We start from the raw sequence: 21,812 nt of genomic DNA on the forward strand, positions 1-21,812 counted from the left end.
GACGTACCAGCGTAACTTCAAACACTTTGTTACAGGAAATGTTCAAAATGTCCTCCGTTAGCGTGGATACATGCATCCACCCTCCGTCGCATGGAATCCCTGAGGCGCTGATGCAGCCCTGGAGAATTGCGTATTGTATCAAAGCCGTCCACAATACGAGCACGAAGAGTCTCTACATTTGGTACCGGGGTTGCGTAGACAAGAGCTTTCAAATGCCCCCATAAATGAAAGTCAAGAGGGTTGAGGTCAGCAGAGCGTGGAGGCCACGGAATTGGTCCGCCTCTACCAATCCATCGGTCACCGAATCTGTTGTTGAGAAGCGTACGAACACTTCGACTGCAATGTGCAGGAGCTCCATCTTGCATGAACCACATGTTGTGTCGTACTTGTAAAGGCACATGTTCTAGCAGCACAGGTAGAGTATCCTGTATGAAATCATGATAACGTGCTCCATTGAGCGTAGGTGGACGAAATTAAAATGAGCTCTAACATGGAAATTAAGCGTAAGCGTTTCCGGACACATGTCCACATAACATCTTTTCTATATTTGTGTGTGACGAATGTTTCCTGAAAGTTTGGCCGTACCTTTTTGTAACACCCTATATATATATATATAGTGATATCTTATATAGACACCTTTTATTAACCTGACTCGTTCCACATCATTACGATGTGTCGTATTCATGATCTATGGAACAAGTACTAATCTAATGGAAGCAATCTCAGTATTCTTGTAATCGATTGCCGTAAAAAGTAGAGCTAATCGATTAATTGCAGTTATTCGCCCAACCCTGTTCCTCGACTGCTACGGAGCCAGCTGTTCCGCGGTCCGCCGGCTTTGGCGAGCGCGGCTGCCTACCTGCCGCAGCCGGCACTGTGCGCCCTGCGCCTGCACCTGCGCCCGGCCGCCCGCTCTACGTAGCTTCTGTGGCGCCTCGGCGGCGGGCGCGACCTTGGACACGGCGCGGCGCGTGGGGGAGGCCCGCCAGCGGCGGGCCGCCGCAGCCACCGCCAGTGCTCCATCGCCCAGCGAGCCGGACGGCAGCTGACACTCCGCGCCGCCCGCCCGCACAGTGCCGCGCCGTGCCGCGCTGCGTCTTGCTTCCGCGACCCCCGCGCCGACCCGACACTCCGCGACCACCATGAAGACGCACCGCGCCGTCCTGGTCCACCTGCCGCGCAACAAATCCATCGACATAGGCTTCTCCGACATCACCTACAGCGTACGCGTCGGCGTCACCGGCAAAGGTACGCGCGCTCTGCGGGGGATCGATTCTTCACCTCTGGAGAGAGGGGGCGAATCTCTCGTGCCACGAGCTCGTAAACTTCGACAGTCGACCGTACTCCTCACCAAATCGATCGTAAATTTTGTGGACTACCTCTTTTAACTAGCAACTTTCAGGAGTGGCCTATCTAAGATGTCCAATGGCAGTGTTACTAATTCGTAGGCGGAGGTTGCGTGTTCGAATCCCAAGAATCGTTGCTCCTCATCTGCACTACAGTGATCGAATTAAATAATACGTGTGTCTAGGTATCATGGTATTTCCATGACAATAGACATTGTCAGATCGTGGCTTCTTGAAAACACAAGTTAATTTCTACAAAAATATAACTACAAAATTTTTTTCCAGAAAATCGGTCAAATACCTAGTGAACTGTTTTTTCTACAACTAAGAAACAAAACAGATTGGAGAAACATTTGACAGACGATAATACGTAAATGAGGTGCCGATTGAGAATTTAAACTTCAGTATTAAACCTAGAATTTTGAAGAATACTAGAGGATATGTATTTCTCTGGTGTGTTAGGTAGACCGTGCGCTCTGTTGTTCTGTGGCCTTAGATACTATTGCCACACAAAGGTAAGAAATGGCATATGCTTCTCCAACCTGTTTTACCTCGTACTTTTAAGCAAATAATTTCACAAAACATCTGACCGTTTTCTTTCTTCAGAATTGTTTTTATTTTCAGGTTTTGTTCAGATGTCATGAAACATATTCAAATATCGACCGGTATTCTTTTATTATTAAGAGCATTTAGATCAAGAGGAAACAGAGAAGTTTCAGTTCGCTCTGTGATTTGGTATTTATTTTGTTTTTTCCGCGTGAAATAACTCGTCTGCTCAAATAAGCCCACTAAAGCAATTTAATTTTTTTTATACAATACTGACCTTACTGTTAGTTTCGATCTCAAATCGCTAATTAGGTTTTTCTTGATTTCTCTGGATATTTCCAACCAATTAAACTATTTATTTTTTTTGCTAAATTGACCTCAGGCTGGTCGATGTGATACTCTGTTTATTTACATTTATTCATTTCTCACTCTTGGATTGCCTATGAAAATTCGGACAATAATTCATTGCGTAATTTCTTCGGAATCTTGTTTTCTCTCCGCTAAAACATTTCACAAAAATACGAATAACCTATGCACTCATGTATCATTGAATGAACGTATAATCTGACTTCTAAAATCACTAATAAACTGGCCACGTGGCTGATGGAGATGAACTACGGCTGCAGCGTGAATACATTTGCTTAATTTGAACCAATGATTTACCGGTGCAGGCAATGGTCCGTAAAAAATTCTAATAAAAGTCCGTGTCGTCAGCACTGAAGCACATCCAGCCATCTACTCACAGATTTAAGGGCAATGAGAAAGAAAACCGGGGTCAGTATATCCTGTCTCTCAACACCGAGACGATTGGTGCAACAGACGATAGCAAACGAGGTGGCATTGTAATTAAGACACTGCACCTACATGACTGTTTGCTGTGTACAAGCATATGTTGAAAGACTTCACAGCACAATGTCTTGTTAAATGAAGGTTACAAGTCGAAATAGGTGCAACGCTGAAAACCGTCCTTATAGTATTTTAAATTTGAGCTACTGCTCCGAAACGCATTGGACATGAAGAGGAAAAAAAAAGACATTGCAGCTGGAGACGGTATATTACTACCAAAACTATTCCTAACTTACTAAAATTTGTTTTTACTATACGTCATGTAAGATAAATACATTTGGGATGGATGGTCTCGCTATGCTAAACAGCATTTTCTCCGATGAATGTTGTTCAAACAAATTCACAAACTTCTCACTTTTCATTGTCATGAGACAGCCGATATCACCTCCCTTGTCGAAGTTCAAGTGTTCTTACGTTGAATGAGTCCGCTAACAATGATGAGGTCAGTGCTGATAAATTTTATCTTTGTTTTCTTGCGATTCACTATCAAACTTCCTTAGTGAAAGGCAGATAAGATATCCTCGTAGGCTATTCCTAACGTGCCAAAAAATATCGCACATTTCGCAGATGGCAGACTTATCGCCTTTTGCAGTTTCGACATGTGTGCACCGCCTAGGAATTGTCATCTTATGAGACTGGCCCTTTAAAGAGTTTACGTGCTATGTTTGGCTTCACGCCTCTTACGAAATACTTTCCACGTAGGTTGAGACGGTCAAAACAAGCCTCCAGAGACAGATAAAGAGGAAAATAAATCCTGGTTGTAATTGTAGCATGTGATGAGAACGACTCGTTCGAACGCCAGTTTCTGCATACGTCCATGTAAACCAGCACATACCACCAGTGACGACGATCGCGGAACACGTGTCAGTACTGTTGTTTATTTACCTTCCCTAATGACCTTACGGGAGCTGCACCGTGCAGCCAACGATATTTGTTCTCTATTGTGAAGCCGTCAGTCACATGGAGGGGACACATCTTTCTCTTATTCATTTTGTCATACTAATATTCCTTACTTGAGCTGAGCTGTATATGTGTCACGCTTTGCTCATAGTACTTGCGAGGGACGTTGTCGCCTACGCCAAATTTCCAAACTCTAAATCAGCCTCAGTGAAAGTCTAGAAACAATAGTTGTTCACCTGTTACTCCTAGGGGACAGTAACAATGGGAATAGAAAATCTTTTGAGTCATCAGAATAGTACTTGTGACAAAGACACTAATTCAGCTTAAAAAAATCACATTATTGAGGAAATTTTTATCATGGCGTATTAGTGCTTCATTTCGATTTTGAAATGCGTTAATTTCGTGCTCCGGAAAGCTAATCATTTGCATATCACAGCATCTTCTTCCTGTCGGTTAAATTTCGCGTCTGTAGCACGTCATCTTCATGGTGTAGCAATTTTAATGGCCAGTATTTTATGTCATATATCCATAAAAAATAAATATGGAAAGACGGAAATGTTGAAAATCGTGGTGTCACCGCCAGACACCACACTTGCTAGGTGGTAGCCTTTAAATCGGCCGCGGTCCGTTAGTATACATCGGACCCGCGTGTCGCCACTGTCAGTGATCGCAGACCGAGCGCCACCACACGGCAGGTCTAGAGAGACGTACTAGCACTCGCCCAGTTGTACAGCCGACGTTCATAGCGGTGGTTCACTGACCAATACGCTCTCATTTGCCGAGACGATAGTTAGCATAGCCTTCAGCTACATTTGCTACGACCTAGCAGGGCACCGAATTCAATTGATATTGAGATTCTATTAATGTATCATCAAGAGCGATGTTCTACAAATGTGGATTAAAGTTAAGTATGCCAGAAGCTACGTACTTTTCTTTATAGCATTCATTACGTATCCTGTTTCAGACCTCACGCCAGCCTGCGTGAGTTTAAGCGCGTGCCTTTCGGCTTCCTCTCATTGTGTCTAGGCTGTCTTGTCTAGACACAACAAAAATAATGATACTATAACAGAAAACGCCTGTAAAAATAAATTCATTGCTAGACAACAACTTTTCGTATACCGTACCTGACGTATGTAATTACTCCAGGTTGAGTCATCAGGGCTATCACGTCATACAAAAAACCTTAATCTTGTTTTCACATCAAAGGCTAGGTGCTTCTCATAAGCTGCTCACCGAACGAGGTGGCGCAGTAGTTAGCACACTGGACCTGCATTCGGGAGGACGACGGTTCAAACCCGTGTCCGGCCATCCTGATTAAGGTTTTCCTCGATTTCTCTGAGTCGCTTCAGGCAAATGCCGGGATGGTTCGTTTGCAAGGACACAGCCGACTTCCTTCCACATCCTACTCGAATCCGATGGGACCGATGACCTCGCTGTTTGGTCCCCTATCCCAAATTAACCAACCAACCAATAAACTGCTCGCTGTGAGAGTCCGCGACCGAAAATTTTTAGCGCTGTTACCAGCCATTGGTCGTGAAAGTCATGGCAGTGGGGGGGATGTCTTACTGTCGCTGGGAGGAATGTTGCGACTCCGTGTTTCATCCTTTGCTTTACTTTTATTTGCATTGTAATATACAACGGCAGTGTCATACCCGCATCTCGTGGTGTATTGGTTAGCGTCGTTGCCTATAGATCACAGGGTCCGTGGTTCTGTGCGCGAGCGGGTCAGAGATTTTCTTCGGTCGGGATGGGGTAATCGTGTTGTCCTAATCATTTCACGGCGTTTTCATCGACAAGTAAGTTGCGCAAGTGGTGCTACAAAGATTTTCTCTGCGCCGCCGAACAACGGCTAAAGAGGATCTCCTGGCGGATAATGCCCTACCATCATTTCATTTCATTTTTATGAGAATGTAACGATTTACTTAACTCTCCTGCTTACGGGATTAGTTTGCGAGCTGTAAGAACACTCAGCAAGTCGTGAGTACCGGAGAATGCAGTATTTACACGTAACTAGTTATGTGTCATTTGTGGTTATCACATTTTAGGTGTAGTATATAGCCATGCAAGAACTTATTTACGTGTGCCCTCAGCCAAATAGGTCATAGTGGCATTGCTATAAAAGCTACTATATTGCTATTACGAGGGTACCTCAGAAAATTCCATTTACATTATAAAAGCGGATGTATGTATATGTCTGTATGCACGTATCACATATTCTCCTAAACCACTTGACCAATTTCAGATTTGGTACACATATCCCTTACTGTGAGGTAACAATCGCTGAGGAGGTAAGAGCCACCTCCCTATCAAAGTTAATGTTATATGACGTCATAAACAATTATATGTATGAAAAACTGCTGCATAATGCATGACGTTTAAATTTATTACTTCTCTGCTACTAACTCTATTCCAAATCAATTTCGCAGACAGTATTCACATACGACGCTAAAGGCACCTACAACATATCATGGTACCAAACATAGTTCAGGAGATATTATGTCATAAATACTGAGGTGCTTGAAAAAACTGCTGCATTGTGAATGACGTATAAATTTATAACTTCTTTGCTACAGACTCTATTCACAACACATTCTGCAGACGGTATCCACATATGCCATTGAATCTACCTACAAAATTATGTCATTGTATAAAATATATATATCAGGAAATATGACGACGTAAACATTGAAATACGTGAAAAACCGCCGCATCAAGTATAAAGTTTAAATTTATTACTTATTTGATACTAACAGTATTCAAAACATATTTCGCGGACATTATCCACATTTGCCGCTGAATGTACCTACACAAGTATATCATTGTACGACACAGTTCAAGGGATATGGCATCATATACACAGAGATGTATTAAAAAATACCGATCATGCACATGTTTTAATACGTTCTTTATTACTAAGACAGTCCTACAGTCGAGTCAACCAAATGAAATCCCTGGCAGCTGGCAGCGTTTCTGAAAGCTTGGAACTACGAAGTGCAAACGGGCTGTAGACGAAAACGAAAGCCTTCTAGCCGGCCGCTGGGGCCGAGCGGCTCTAGGCGCTTCAGTCTGGAACCGCGCGACCGCTACGGTCGCAGTTTCGAATCCTGCCTCGGGCATGGATGTGTATGCTGTCCTTAGGTTAGTTAGGTTTAAGTAGTTCTAAGTTTATGGGACTGATGACCTTACATGTTAAGTCCCATAGTGCTCAGAGCCATTTGAACCATTTGAATAGCCTTCTATAGAGCTATGAAGAGGCGTTTCCGTAGAGATGTTTACGAAATCTTACTGTAAAGACGCGAAGCAGTTGCGCCCAATTTTTAGGAACTGTCCGGGATCATCTCAAAATTGTGGTAAGGTGTTATGGGACCAAACTGCTGAGGTCATCCGTCCCTAAGCTTACGCACTACTTAATGTAATTTAAACTAACATACGCTAAGGACAACTCACACCCACGGCCGAGGGAAGTCTCGAACCTCCGACGGGGGCAGCCGCGCGGACCGTGACAAGACGCCTGAGACCGCGCGGCTGCCTCACGCGGCGATCATCTCACACCCAGTCTGCTACAAAGCAGATTTCATTTCTTGTTTTTGTTCCTAACAGAAAATTGGCAAAATGAATACCCAGACAATGCCGCGTTTGTCATGCAGTAGTGAATAGAAGAGAAAATGATGACTAAAATCGTTCTACAAGATAACGAATTTCCTCAGAGAGTTGTCTGCACTTTTAAGCGAGCTCATCTTTCACTAATATCTGACCCGTATTTTTTCCCACTTTTCTGCTTGTTTGCATTTGTAGCAGCAGACTTTCTTTAATACTTTTACCTCCTTCTTAAATCTTTAGGCTACGTCAACGAAGAGAGTTGCTATTCAGAGTATTAAAAAAAGTGAAGAATACTTTCAGAGGTGGTAGTACACATAGAAACAAGAAAAATAAGTCCAACAAATATGGTTCCGGAGATGCATACTTTGTGCGATAAACACGTGTTTACAGAAGGTGTTCAACGTGGCGTCCATTCATGACAGTACACCCCTTTGCCCTCTGCCGTAAGGAATTACGCACCTTTTGAAGTATACCTGGTCGTTGTTGTATCTGCTGTCACGCATTGAAGATGCGACCCTGTAGTGTCCGCACATCGCTGATTGTCCTGGCATGTACCAATTCCTTAAATTGTCCCCGTAACCAAAATTCTAGGGGATTGACATCTGGACAACGAGTAGGCCAAGGTGTGGTTCTGTGATCACCACACTCGACAGTGCATTCTCTTCAACGTGCTCTCATTTGACCACAAAGTTGGTAAGGAGATCTTGTGTCAGGACGTCCCATTCCTACGCAGGTGCGGTTGAGAACTGCTGGATAGTCATTGGCAGGTGGATGTCGTGCAGTAGTCTTCCTAGGGCATCCCAGGCGTGTTCGTTGGGATTTAAGTCGGGGCAACGTGCAGGCCAAACTAATCCTCTCGTTCCAACAGCTTCGATGCGCTCGCGTAGTGTCACTCACAAAGACCAACAAGTGCGAGTAGGACTCGCGCTCTCAGTTTCCGTAGAAATTTAATTATGTGTATAGGTATTTCATCTATGGGTTACGGTGAGAGATTGCGAGTATCTAGGTATGTGATATAGATCGTCGTATCCTTTCATTAGGCAACGGCCTTGCCGCAGTGGATACAACGGTTCCCATGAGATCACCGAAGTTAAGTGCTGTTGGGCGTGGCCGGCACTTGGATGGGTGACCATTCAGCCGCCATGCGCTGTTGCCACTTTTCGGGGTGCACTCAACCTCGTGATGCCAATTGAGGAGCTTCTCGACCTAATAGTAGTGGCTTCGGTCAATAATACCATCATAACGACCGGGAGAGCGGTGTGCTGACTCCATGCCCCTCCTAACCGCATCCTCCTCTTGAGGATGTCACGGCGGTCGGATCGCCCTGGTGGCTTCTCGTGGCCTGAAGACGGAGTATTTTTTCATTCCATTGTCTTAGAAACTTAGATTTTTAAATAAAAATATGGCATTTCAGTATTTCATCGCTTTTATTGTTATTTTCAGTAACCGGTTTCAGGCTAGCTGCCCTTCTTCAGATCATATATTGCAGTTACAGAGTAACGTGTTAGTCAATACATTACTGATGGGTGATTCTGTAACTGCAATATATGATCTGAAGATAGGCAGCTAGCCTGAACCCAGTTATTGAAAATAAAAAAGTAGCGATCAAAGACTGAAATGCCATATTTTTATTCAAAGAACAATCGCGGCTATCCCAGTAAGACAATCACGTCTAGTTTTGTTAAATTTTTTACATCGCCAAGAGACTGTAGTCATCAATAGTTGACGTAAATTTCAAGTTGATGTCTCTAAGAGCTCCTGACAAAAAGCGATCTTAATAGACAAAGAGGCAGAGTGAAGGATGGACAACAAAGCGACCTTGTAAGGGTTTTGTTCTTACGAAATGAGATAGAGAACTTCAAACGGCAGGGCAAAATGCACCCCTGAAAAGATGCACATGGAGAAAGAGAATTGCGTCACAGTTATGATGACCGGTGACCATATTCAAAGATTCGGAGGTCAGTCCGTCCATGAAACACCATACCTCCCAACATCGGACGCTTGGACCACCAAAACGATGACTTTAGGCACTGTTCCTGAAATATCCTCGTCGCCACTGCAGAGTCTTGTTCAAAAGGTTCATATGGCTCTGAGCACTATGGGACTAACTTCTGAGGTCATCAGTCCCCTAGTACTTAGATCTACTTAAACCTAACTAACCTAAGGACATCACACACATCCATGTCCGAAGCAGGTTTCCAACCTGCGACCGTAGCGGTCGCGCGGTTCCAGACTGTAGCGCCTAGAACCGCTCGGCCACCCCGGCCGGCCAGTCTTGTACCAAGGAAGCAAGGGAGATGATGTTGTTATGGGTGGCGGGTATTCTCTTTCAACAACACAAACGCACACGTAGTTTAATACGGTTCTTTACTTACATGAAGGTGCTACTTAACTTGAATAGAGTCCATGTGTTATGTTACAAGCTCATCAGTAACAGCTCTCTTGCAGACAGTACTGGTAATTTTGCTATTGTCACAAATCTGGTCGCTGTGTACTGTCGTAACCTGCCATGTGAACTGAACCCGCTCTGCAATTGAACTGATAGACACCAAACTGGAATGTGAGTCTAGTGAGGCCCTCTGGTCAGCGGTGGTGGCCTAAATACATGCTGTGGAGAGAGCGTTGGCGGCGTGTTGCTTGTTGGCGTGTCTCTGGCCTCTCTCGTGATAGGCGTGCTTGATCCAGACCCAGTATCAATCTTGGCGCTAATCTTTGCCGACCATTGTGCTGGCAACAGCTTATGCCAACACAGTTCCTGTTTGCATTTTGTGTTCCCACCTCTCGCCATATGGGAGTACTTCGAGAATCACTTCAGATTTAGTTTGCTCTCATCTGGTACGAGCATGCGACACCACTCCTCGCTGATCCAGTCCCTATGCTCCTGACACTATCGCAAACGGTACCATTGATGGGCAGGTGTTAACAGAACACCATGTGTTGTTGTCGGGCAAAGACAGCACACCCAAGCAATCACCATGCCGCTATTGAGTGTGGAACTGTGTGCCTTTCAGTCCTGTTAAATGTATTTGCAATTGTTGTGATGTGGGTTCCTTCTTGCCTGTTGCACTGTAGCAGTCATCTGCTACCGTAATAGATCTTGATCAACAACAGCGTCAAAAATGGTTGAAATGGCTCTGAGCAGTATGGGACTTCCCCTGAGGTCATCAGTCCCCTAGAACTTAGATCTACTTAAACCTAACTAACCTAAGGACATCACACACATCCATGCCCGAGGCAGGATTCGAACCTGCGACCGTAGCGGTCGCACAGTTCCAAATTGAAGCGTCTAGAACCGCTCGGCCACACCGGCCGGCCAGGAACAGTGTCTGTGGTTCGGAACACTCCCCATGTTCCTGAAATAAAGCTGTGATCAGTACCAGACTCCTGGGCTACGTTCGTCACACTTAGTCCTTGTTCCAGTTTCACATGATTCTTCCCCTTGCTTGTTCATGAAGATGTTGTAGTCAGACCATGTTGCAATGCACTGTAACTACTCCCTGATCGACACACACATTGTCCTTTCCCATTCCTTCAGCTGCCTCGTGTTGTGGGACCACCCCCATTTGGAGGGATAGTCACGCTGACGTCAAATAATATGACGTCCAGCGTTCTGTGCATGACTGAGAGATCTGTGGTAAACATATTCTCACAGTTTCATTCATTTCCACAGAGTAGTTAATGCGTTGTTACTTTATGTAATTCGTCTTAGGTTTTGCACTGCCATGTATTTAAAAATGAGGTCACTTAGCTTCTTCCAACAAACGTTAAACATAATTTCAGACCATTTCGAAACTTTTCTTGCTGACACTCCACACAAAATTATGAAAGGGAATAGTTTATCACTTACTACATTTTTCACTATCCATGAACTAGACCTTCAGCATCAGGAATGAAGTTTCAATTTATTACTTCTTTATTACTAGCTATATTCGCAACATATTTTTCAGAAAGTTTCTACATGTAGCACCGAGTAACATTATGTTATTTTACGACGCAAAGTTAAGATGATAAGACGTCGCAAAGATTGAGATAGGTGAAAAACTAGCTGTTCTTATGAACGTAGAAATCGATTGTTTATAGAATCGGGCGTGGTATTACTTAATCGGGTAGTTCATGTAGTGACCAAGCAGACTAAACCAAACATCACCATTTAAACAGAAGGCCACCGTGCCCTTGTATGACGTCACGCACAGAGCGCAAGCGTTGGCGAGGCGCTGCGCTGACAGAATCGAGGCGCCTTGTAGTCAGTCTTTCTCAAACGATTTTACAGAAGCTATTCTTTAAAAAAAGTATTCCTACTTTGATTGTGGCTTTATATGTCAGCTTCGTGGTGAAGTGCCCAACATTTCGGTAATCATCATACTCATTATGATAATTCACATGTAACTAACATACTGGAGGTAAGCTATGAATTTACGTTTGATGTGTATTAGAATAAACATTGTGCAGCTGACGTATAAACTTACACATTGTGCTTTACATCGTACGAGGGTACTGCGGCCTTCTCTTTAGGCGATGGTGAAGTGACCTCTGAATTGTCCACCATATAATTTTACCGACATAACACTTTGCAGGTAATTGCTTGTGTTTACATAAGATATGAAGCAGTACTGTTTTTTGATCTGTCAGTCAAATCAAAAACTCAGAATTTTTAACCACTTTTGAATTTCTCTACGGGACTGCAACAAATACTATCCTTTCCTTCTTGATATCGCTCATCCAGCGACACAAGCGTAATACCATATTAACAGCTTTTTGTGACAGCCATTTTCAGTAGACGACCACACACAGGACTAGAGGCTACTGACGCAAGGACACACCAAGGACAAGGTAGCAAAGAGCCAGCCGTAATTAACACTATCAGAGGCAGGATTTTTCGAGGATACGGCAGCCAATTATTGACCGGGAGCTCTGTGTACGCAAAGCCTCGAGGCCATGAGACCACTCCTCCTCCACCTGTACACACACATGCGCGCGCGCGCGCACACACACACACACACACACACACACACTTACAAGCTAGAAGCCCATTAGGATGGGCAGCTCGGCGAATATTGTGCAGACTACCTCCATAGGACACTATCAGAACTGGAATAACGAAATCATTTCAGGAGTATTATGCAGTTCTCAGACTCCAGCTACACCTTACCTCTTTGTCTGAACAGACATGTGCCTCTTCCACTAGACTACAAACAGTGCGGAGCTCATTTGGTCGTACTCCCTTTATCAAGGCTGCACTGTGACGTACAAGCTGTTAATCTTGTCTCTTTAGCTCAATATCTTTCCACACGTTACAAGTGAAGGTGGATTTTTTTTTTTCATTCTAGTCGACAAGCGATGTGGCTCAGTGGTTAAGGAGATGAAATATCATTCGGAAAGTGCATCACTCAAATCCACGTAAGCTTCTTCATATGTAGCTTTTATATGGTTTCTTCTGTAAATTCTCGTGTTCGATGTATTATAGTATTCACTAACGTTGGATCCTCTTCTGCAGGAGGCATCATCATAGATGGCAAAACCAGGTTACATCACCGAAAATTAGTCCCACAAGCGGGTACTAAACATTAGTAAATACGATTAGTGTTTATTCATAAACCACGGCCTCTAAGCTCTGAAGTGTAAAGAGAAGTAAACATCAGCCGTGAAAGGCTTCACTCGATTATTTTAAGAGATTTCCGTACTTGCTTCTAGTGGACGCCAAAATGATTTCTTTGTAAAGGGCTCCGGCGATTCCGTTGCCCTTAATAGTTCAATCAGTGTGTAACGTCCCCTTAGAAAAATTATACAGGACTGTGCTTAACCTGAAACACAATATTTTTAGCGCAACGCAATCTGACTTTCAAAAATCCCTACAAAAGAATGGCCCTGACTAACATTAACCTATACCTTTCACAAATCACTTACCTCACCAAAAATCTTCGTTACTCGAACTACTGCAAAACAGCGAGCGCCACTACTGCCAGCTAAATAAAAGATTCAAACTACGGAAGGCACTAACTACTGATAGGCATAGTTAGGAAATGAAAGATTTTTAGTAGAGAACAAACAATGTATTTATCTTAATAGTGTTGAAAAATCATAATATACATAACAGATCATGACATCCAGTCTTACAAATTTCCAAACTCCGCCATCTCTCTCCCCACATCCACCACTGCTGGCGGCTCACCTCCAACTGCGCAACGCTACGCGCTGTTAACATCCAGTTGCCGCTGCCCCACACTACAATGGCAGACAGCAGTGCAAACTAGCCACAGACTGCACACAGCACAGCCAGTGATTTTCATACAGAGCGCTACGTAACGTTGCCAATAAGAAAACATAAACAGCCTACTTACAAGTGCTCTATCTCCAATTACCTCTTCGTTCGTGGGTCGTTACGCATGATCTTCTGTCCAGCCTTAGTTCAACCACACCAGTACGCTTCAATGGTTCATAAAATAGTGACCTGTAGGTACTTATAAGCTTACTAACCTTTGACGAAGATATGACCCCTGTTATTGGGAATGATACTCTGCTGTTTTTTGTTTCCTTCCTTTCCACTTCCCATTACATTATTCTCCGTATTTTATTTGTTTGTTAGAAAAACAGTAGGCTTTCCTCCCCAATTAAGAAAGTACTTATCTTAGGAGGATCGAAGGAGGTTAGTATTACTCATCATAATTCATGGAAAAACTAATTTCCCCTACATTTTGTTACATGACTAATCACTCACTGTATTACTTTAGAGATATGTGTGACAAATGTTGGTTATAGCTATCTCCTTATGTTCAAATGGCTCTGAGCACTATAGGACTTAACATCAATGGTCATCAGTCCCCTAGAACTTAGAACTACTTAAACCTAACTAACCTAAGGACAGCACACAACACCCAGCCATCACGAGGCAGAGAAAATCCCTGACCCCGCCGGGAATCGAACCCGGGAATCCGGGCGTAGGAAGCGAGAACGCTACCGCACGACCACGAGATGCAGGGTATCTCCTTATGTCGTTAGGCAGTGTACTACACAGTTTGGTTTTCTGGCAGAAAATATTGTTTCAACGAGGTTTACGTTTAAGTTTGTTTGGCAAAAAAAAGTTAGGTCTGGCTCTTGCACCACGATCATTGTTGGACCTGTTTCTGTAACATGTACACATTTTTTTCCTAACGAGTTCAAGGGATTAGTAGATGTAATCAGACGCTGCATTTAAAATTCCCAGATTGTTTAACAAATTTTTACTTTCAGCCCTCGGCTCTATTTTTATAATTTCAAAACTGTGTTCGAATTCTCTTCATTTGATCTCTCAGAAAGGCTTCCATAGCCATTGTTTTATTGTAATTAAGAACATTACGAATCTCAGAGACACGTGCTGTTTCGCAGAGAATACGTCGGTATTCCATTGATGGCTTGACAGTGGCATGATGCGACGACATTCAATGTGCTGGCAAAACAATAGAAAGTCTCACTTCAAATGCACATTTAGTCCATGGTATCTTGTCGGATATATGAAATAGTCGTATTGCTAAATCTGTCTCACCGAGAACTGCTACGGTGCAGCCGCAAACCAAAACATTTCCAAACGAGGTTACAAAAAAACATTGGTCACTATTTTAGCTCCTACTGCATCAATCTGTGAAAACACATCACCAATATCTTGAATATGTTGAAAAATGTTGTAAGTTAAAATAAGTAGAACATCATTTATATTGTTTGCATGTATGCTTCTGAGGACAGGTTTCAATCTATCTGATGATGCTATTCCATTAAAAGCGAAGTCGATATTACGAGAGCGTATTGAATTTTTTATATGAAAATTCTTAAATCTATTTCAATACAACGAACGTTATTAACATTTTACATCTTTGTTCTTCATGTCTACATATACCTGCAGCCCTGTGCCGCTAGAGGGCTCCGAGTTGTACCGTGTAACATGACGGTGTGTAACGTAACTATGTCGGTGCTCGAGAAACTGCATGCTGCTATAATTTAATTCCGAATTCGAAGCGTTCTTCCTCGCGTGGACACCATCTCGTTCAGCATGACAATTCCAGACCATACGTGAACGCTGCCACATATGCTACAATCCGACGCCTTGGATTCACTGTCACTGGTCATTCTCCATGCAGTCCCGAATTGGCCCCTTTTCATCCGTTTCCAAAACTTACAGAACATCTTCGACGACTTCACTTTGATAGTGACGAAGCGTTGCAAGCAGAAGTGTGGCTGTGGCTCCTTCACCAAAGTAAAGCATTCTATAGTGACGCTATCAACAAACTGATATCTCGTTGAGAGAAATATGTTCGTCACCAGGGTGACTGCGACGAAAAATAAACATGTAGACATGAAGAATGAAGAGTAGAATTTTAATAAAGTTTGTTTTATTTAAAAAATTTTAAGAGTTTTTACAGTAAAAATTCGGAGGTATTACTCTCCAGCACGCCCTCCTATTTTTTCTGGTAACTAACAAGTCCTTGCACTTAGAATCATACAACATAAGTACTCTTCTTCGAAAAGACCTTTTTCCTTTTTTTCTAAGAAAATTTTTATAATCACACAATGAAAAAGATCAGTCGCCCAAGATGGAAGCTAGAAAGGTTCAATAAAAAAGTGAAACGTTTCAATAACCTCCTTAACGTTATTATCCCTTCAATATCACTACTGTACCAATAACTAGCGTTCTCTCTATATTCCGTCTGTCTTTATGACTTAGTAAAACGATGTAAAAGGGTAGCTTAGCAATATGTCGTTCTAGTCTCTGTTAGTTACACTACTGTCAACTTCACGGTACTAGTTCGTGTATTTATTATTTATATCACGTCACATGAATACTACGTGAAGCAAAGCTTCAGTGCCCTAACGTAATCTGTGCAAGTAAGCCTTGAAAATTCTGTTGCTGCCGATACTTCACTACTATAGCCTCTAAATTATCTTATGCTCATTAGTACCGATATCTAAATTGAATTGAAAATCCTTAAAGAGGAGTGCAATCATTATCACAGTAATTATGAAGCAGACTTTGAAAATGCTGTAAGGTTGCTCAAAAATAAATTCACAATAAACCTAGCGATTATTTTTGAGCAACTTTACAGCATTTTTAAAGTCCATTTCATAATTGCGTTAGTACTTCCACATTAAAATGTTTGTTATAATCATTTCATTAATGTATAAACTGAAATGTAAAAACAATATACATTTCCACATCTTTAATGATAATCTCCCTTAGGACCTGAGGTCCTACCTAAGGAAAGAACATTAGCGTATGAGTTCTTTTGTACGTAATGCTTTATTGAGATTTTGTTTTTCTGACGTCTTCCACATTCTCGAGGACCTCTCTATCATGGGTCTATGGAACAAACAGTTTATCTAATCTCATATAATCTGTGCTGGCTGACACCGTCGGCCTAAGATTATTTCTCCGAATTACTATCTGATCTGATAGCTCGCAGAATAACGTATTTTCCTCATCCCTCTCTTACCAAATAGCAAAGTCATATGTGTTACGATGATGTGGTCTCATACGAGTACTACGAGGAGCATAGGGGACGATGCGGGAGACCCGCACCGCCGTACTAGGCAAGGTCCTAGCCAAGGTGGTTTGCCATTGCCTTCCTCCGACTGTAATGGGGATGACTGATGATGATGAAGACGACACTACAACACCTAGTCATCTCGAGGCAGGAAAAATCCCTGACCTCGCCGGGAATCGAACTCGGAACCCCGTCCGCCGGAAGCGAGAGCGCTACCGCAAGGCCACACGAGCTTCGGACATGTGTTACGAAACTGTCCTCACTATCACATACACTTCTGCAGCAGAAACAGAAAAATAGCTTGGTAAGCGAGTGCTGAGAGCTGATTTAGAAAGACGTCATATTCAGTACACATAAGCAGTGTTCTATGCCAAAATGTTAAAAAAATGCTGCGATAAAATTACGTTCCTTAATCCAGTGGCTAAGCCTTTGCAGTTGTGAAGTTAATCTTCGTCTCCTCTTCGACCACAGTACACGGAACGGCTCTACCGCTTGATGACAACAGAAAAGGCAGCGAGTGGATCGATAGCGGCTTTCGACAGGACGTGCACCTGCTAATTTACTTCAAGCAATGCCTGGCAGATGACGAATAATCTTTATCTGCAACAACTGCGTTGGCTGCTCTGCCGATCACACGTGACCACTACTTCCGCGGCAAATAAATACAAGAAGAACAAAATAATAGTTCAAAGCGTATATCTGACATAAGTGAATCATCATCATCCTCACTGGCCCAGCAGCTATCTGTGGGCCTTGGCTCTCTGTAGAAGATTATTCCATTGTTCACTGTTTAGTGCCGAAACCCTCCAGTTTTGTATCCTAAATTTCTTTACGTACTCTCTGACAGCTTCCTCCCTGATTACCTTCGGTCCTCCTACTCTTGTGGTTCCTTCAGGCTCTATATTGAAGCCGAGCGAGGTGACGCAGTGGTTAGACACTGGACTCGCATTCGGGAGGACGACGGTTCAATCCCGCGTCCGGCCATCCTGATTTAGGTTTTCCGTGATTTCCCTAAAATCGCTCCAGGCAAATGCCGGGATGGTTCCTTTGAAAGGGCACGGCCGACTTCCTTCCCCGTCCTTCCCTAATCCGTTGAGACCGATGACCTCGCTGTCTGGTCTCCTTCCCCAAAACAACCCAACCCAATCCTCTATACTGAATATCTTCTTAATCATTCTGTCGTTTACTCTCAGTACACCTCCTGCCTGTTCCAGCTTTTAATGTTAATGTAGCTCACAATGCCTGGTTCAGTATGCAGATTATGTAATTCATAGTTGGATCTCCACCTCCACAAACCATTTTCTTCCACTGGCCCAAGACTTTGTCTCAAGATCTTTTTTTACAATACGTCTAGTTCCTTTTCATCAAATTTTGCTGATGTCCATGTTTCAGCACCACATGTTAACATCGGTGTTACTAAAACTTTATACATCATAAGTTTAGTTTTCCTGAACGGAAACTCAGATTTCAGATATATTCTGAGGCCACGAGAGCACTTGTTGGAGGACAGTATTCGTTTTAGGATTTCAGAGCTGACATTGTTCTTTCACTTTATTTATAATCCAAGGTAAGTGAAACTACGCACATCAAACTTATATGAAGTAATTTCTATGGATGGAGCTCATTTGGATAATATTTTCTTGTTACAGGCGTATACCTCATTTATCTGTAGGTTCATCTTTCTAGCAGCTCTTTCAAGGTATGTAAAGGCTTCTTTATTTGCTGTTGGCGTTCTTGAAATCGTATCAATATCATCTGTATATCCCAGCACCTGAACTGATTTATACAAGATAGTCGCTCTTCTACTGATGTCCGCATCTCTTATAACCTTTTCCAAGGCTTTATTAAACAGAAGGCTGGATAATGCTTCTGCATGTCTTACTCCAATTTTATGGCCACTGCACTTGATAACATATTCTGTATTTAATTTGACTTCGGGTTTTTCCATAGCAGCTCCCATAAAGCAATCAACTTGTCAGGAACGACTAACTCTTCTATTGCGGTATACAGCTCCCTTCTGTCACTACTGTCGTAGGCTGATCTGAAGTTTATAAAGACGCGACGTGTATCAGTCCCAAATTCTTTTCATTTTTATAGATTTGCCGTATTGTGAAGACCTGATCAACAGTAGATTTTCCCTGACGAAATCCACATTCATAGTCACCAACAGGGTTTTCAACATAGGGTGTAAGACTATTATAAAACTGTTGGAGAATATTTTATAAGTTGTAGTAATAGGTAAATTCCCCTGTAGTTAGAGCACACCAAAGTATCACCCTTTCTTGTGTGTTAGGCATACGATACCTATGCCGCGCAGGGTAGCCACACGGTCGGAGGCGTCTTTTCGCGCGGCTCCCCCCCCCCCCCCCCTCCCCCGTCGGAGGTTCGAGTCCTCCCTCTGGCATGAGTGTGTATGTTGTACTTAGTGTAAGTTAGTTTCAGTTAGATTACGTAGAGTGTAAGCTTAGGCACCGATGACCTCAGCAGTTTGGTTCCATAGGAATTGACACACATTTGAACACTTTTTGATACTTATGTTTTAACCATCAGGAATACTTTCATCTATTCAAATCTTAACTATAATCTTCTGGAAGTGTTTCATAAAGTCCTTTCCTGCACTTTTAATGAGTTCTTATATTAGATCCATTTTGGGGCCTACTCACCAAACCATGGTAAAAGAGTTCACTGTATTATGAAATTAAAGAAGATGTCAATAAAGTCAGCTTATTACACTAAAGAATGCTTATCTGGATAAAATATTTATGTTTGTATTACACTAAAGAATGCTTATCTGGATAAAATATTTATGTTTGTGGAAATCATACTGTGACAGCGGAAGATTTGTGTATAAGGCAGAAAACACTGTAGAAGAGTCTGGGTTTGCATCTGTGGCCGGAGATGACAGCATGCTGAAACCCTAACTGCAAAGAAGTCCTTAAGAATGAAGATTGAAATTACTGCAATCGCTAAAAATGATTCCACTTTCCCAACTTCTCCGTTGCTGCTGGATCTCGCCACACTCACATCCTGCAACTGGCGGTTACAGTGGCTGCAAAATCAGTCTTCGGCTCTGTACCAATAACTTGTGTCTATGTTCAGCTCAAACTGATGAGAACCCCTCGTCTCTGAAGTAAATTCCGCCTGTGGAGAACCTGCCAGAAAACTTTATCTATCAAGACGCTGAAATCTGACGTAAATTTCTGCAGTGCTCTTCCGACAAGGAAGACTCTGATCTCTGTATTTTCTGCGGTCACGCAATTTTGACTGGCCGAGTGAGAAACATCGCGCATGCCGACCAGTAAGAAGTTCGATCACCTTACATAGCCAGTCTTGTAGGAGACGATCTGTAATTGTAAGTGTTGAAGTCTTCTTATACGAACACCTTATTTGCCATGATCGCAACTGTTTCGGCAAGTTTCAGTTGCCATTCCTATGTCGTGAGTAACATTATTATCGATTAGCACAAGCTGGCCACTGTGGCCGAGTGGATATGTGTGATGTCCTTAGGTTAGTTAGGTTTAAGTAGTTCTAAGTCTAGGAGCTGATGACCTCAGATGTTAAGTCCGTTAGTACTTAGAGCCATTTGAACCATTTGATTAGCACAAAGTGTCTACCTATAATTGTTGTTTTAGACGCAACTGCTTGTACTGATGTGACCTGAAAATAGTAATTCACTTTTGCCGAAACTAATCATCACCTTACAAACTACGATATTGGCTAAAATAAAATGTTCATATGAGAGAACTCAATTTTTATACTTAGGAGTTGCCTTAAAAGATGCTGGTATTCCTCCCTTACTCTCATTTCAGGTATTCATCATTTTGATTTGCAGCCCCCTGTGTTGGCCGTGTTTGCAGTTAAAATTGTTGGATGAGGTCCGGCAGTTATGCAGATCACCGTTTTTTCCCAGTACCCAAACATGTTTCGGCACCACTGTGCCATCATCAGTGGGTTTTCGTTTTTATTTATTCTGTAATGTGAACATTTTTATTAGATCATTATGAAATTTTGTTCATCTTCAGTTCAAAATAATTTTAGAATCGTTTAACAAAAAATGTTCACATTTTAGAATAAATAAAAACGATAACCCACTGATCATGGCACAGTGATGTTGAAACATGTTTGGGAACTGAGAAAAACGATGTTTTACAAAACTGGCGGACCTCACATCCTACAACTCATTTCATATGGTTAACCAGTCACAAAATTCGTTATATTTGGCGCTTCAAAACTGTGTCCTCCTGTCCCACCCCTCCCCCCCCCCCCTCCTCCCCCCGTACTTCTCTCCCTCTCTCACTATTCGTCTGTCTGACTGTCTGTCCAAAGGTCTGTCTGAGTGTCTGTCCAAAGCGCAGCTCTGCAACCACAGCTGCATTTTTTACTCCCACTTCTGGAGTATATGTGTTAACCAGTACTAGGTATTTTTGCATTTCGTTAAACATTCTTGATTTTCGAGGCCTGAGTGCAGTGTTGGTGTCACTTCCAAAACTTTTCTGTGTATCATTCAAGTAAAAAATGGTTCAAATGGCTCTGAGCACTATGGGACTTAACTTCTGAGGTCATCAGTCCCCTAGGACTTAGAACTACTTAAACCTAACTAACCTAAGGGAATCACACACATCCATGCCCGAGGCAGGATTCGAACCTGCGACCGTATCTGTCGCGCGGTTCCAGACTGTAGCGCCTAGAACCGCTCGGCCTATCATTCAAGTAAGATGTTGTCTTAACAGTCCACGTGTTTTCGACGAATTCTGACTTCCTGCAGTTCTTGGCACTATAGCTGCTCTCTCAGAACTCTACCAAAAGCTCCACGCATCCCCTGAACATACACAGCCTCCATTCTCTCTACACAAATTGGAGACATAGTCTGCATAGTGACTTTGGGGCACTTGGTGCCAAGGCGGCTTCTTTGAAAGCTCTGTCTGCTTCTACCAGCTGGCATAGTCCCTTGCAAATGCGAGCGAGCCTTCCGCTAATTATTCTGGAGGTTGTTTCCGCTGCCGGTTTACGGCCCACGACGCATCACCTAGCCTACAGCCAAGCGCTACTTACTTTTACAGAGACT

The 21,812-nt window shown here is 42.8% G+C and overlaps 1 protein-coding gene across 1 annotated transcript in view; it reads left to right on the forward strand.

Moving 5' to 3' along the window:
* Nucleotides 1-1,031: 1,031 nt before the first annotated feature.
* LOC124802574 (ATP-binding cassette sub-family G member 1) overlaps nt 1,032-21,812 on the forward strand; it is a 468,992-nt gene continuing 448,211 nt past the window's right edge. Inside the window, exon 1 of the mRNA XM_047263446.1 lies at nt 1,032-1,248. Within this exon, the coding sequence (XP_047119402.1) occupies nt 1,143-1,248 (106 nt within the window). The 5' untranslated portion in view covers nt 1,032-1,142. The remainder of the gene's footprint in view (nt 1,249-21,812) is intronic.

Source organism: Schistocerca piceifrons, chromosome 6, assembly GCF_021461385.2.
Source record: "Schistocerca piceifrons isolate TAMUIC-IGC-003096 chromosome 6, iqSchPice1.1, whole genome shotgun sequence".
NCBI classification, from domain to species: Eukaryota; Metazoa; Arthropoda; class Insecta; order Orthoptera; family Acrididae; genus Schistocerca; species Schistocerca piceifrons.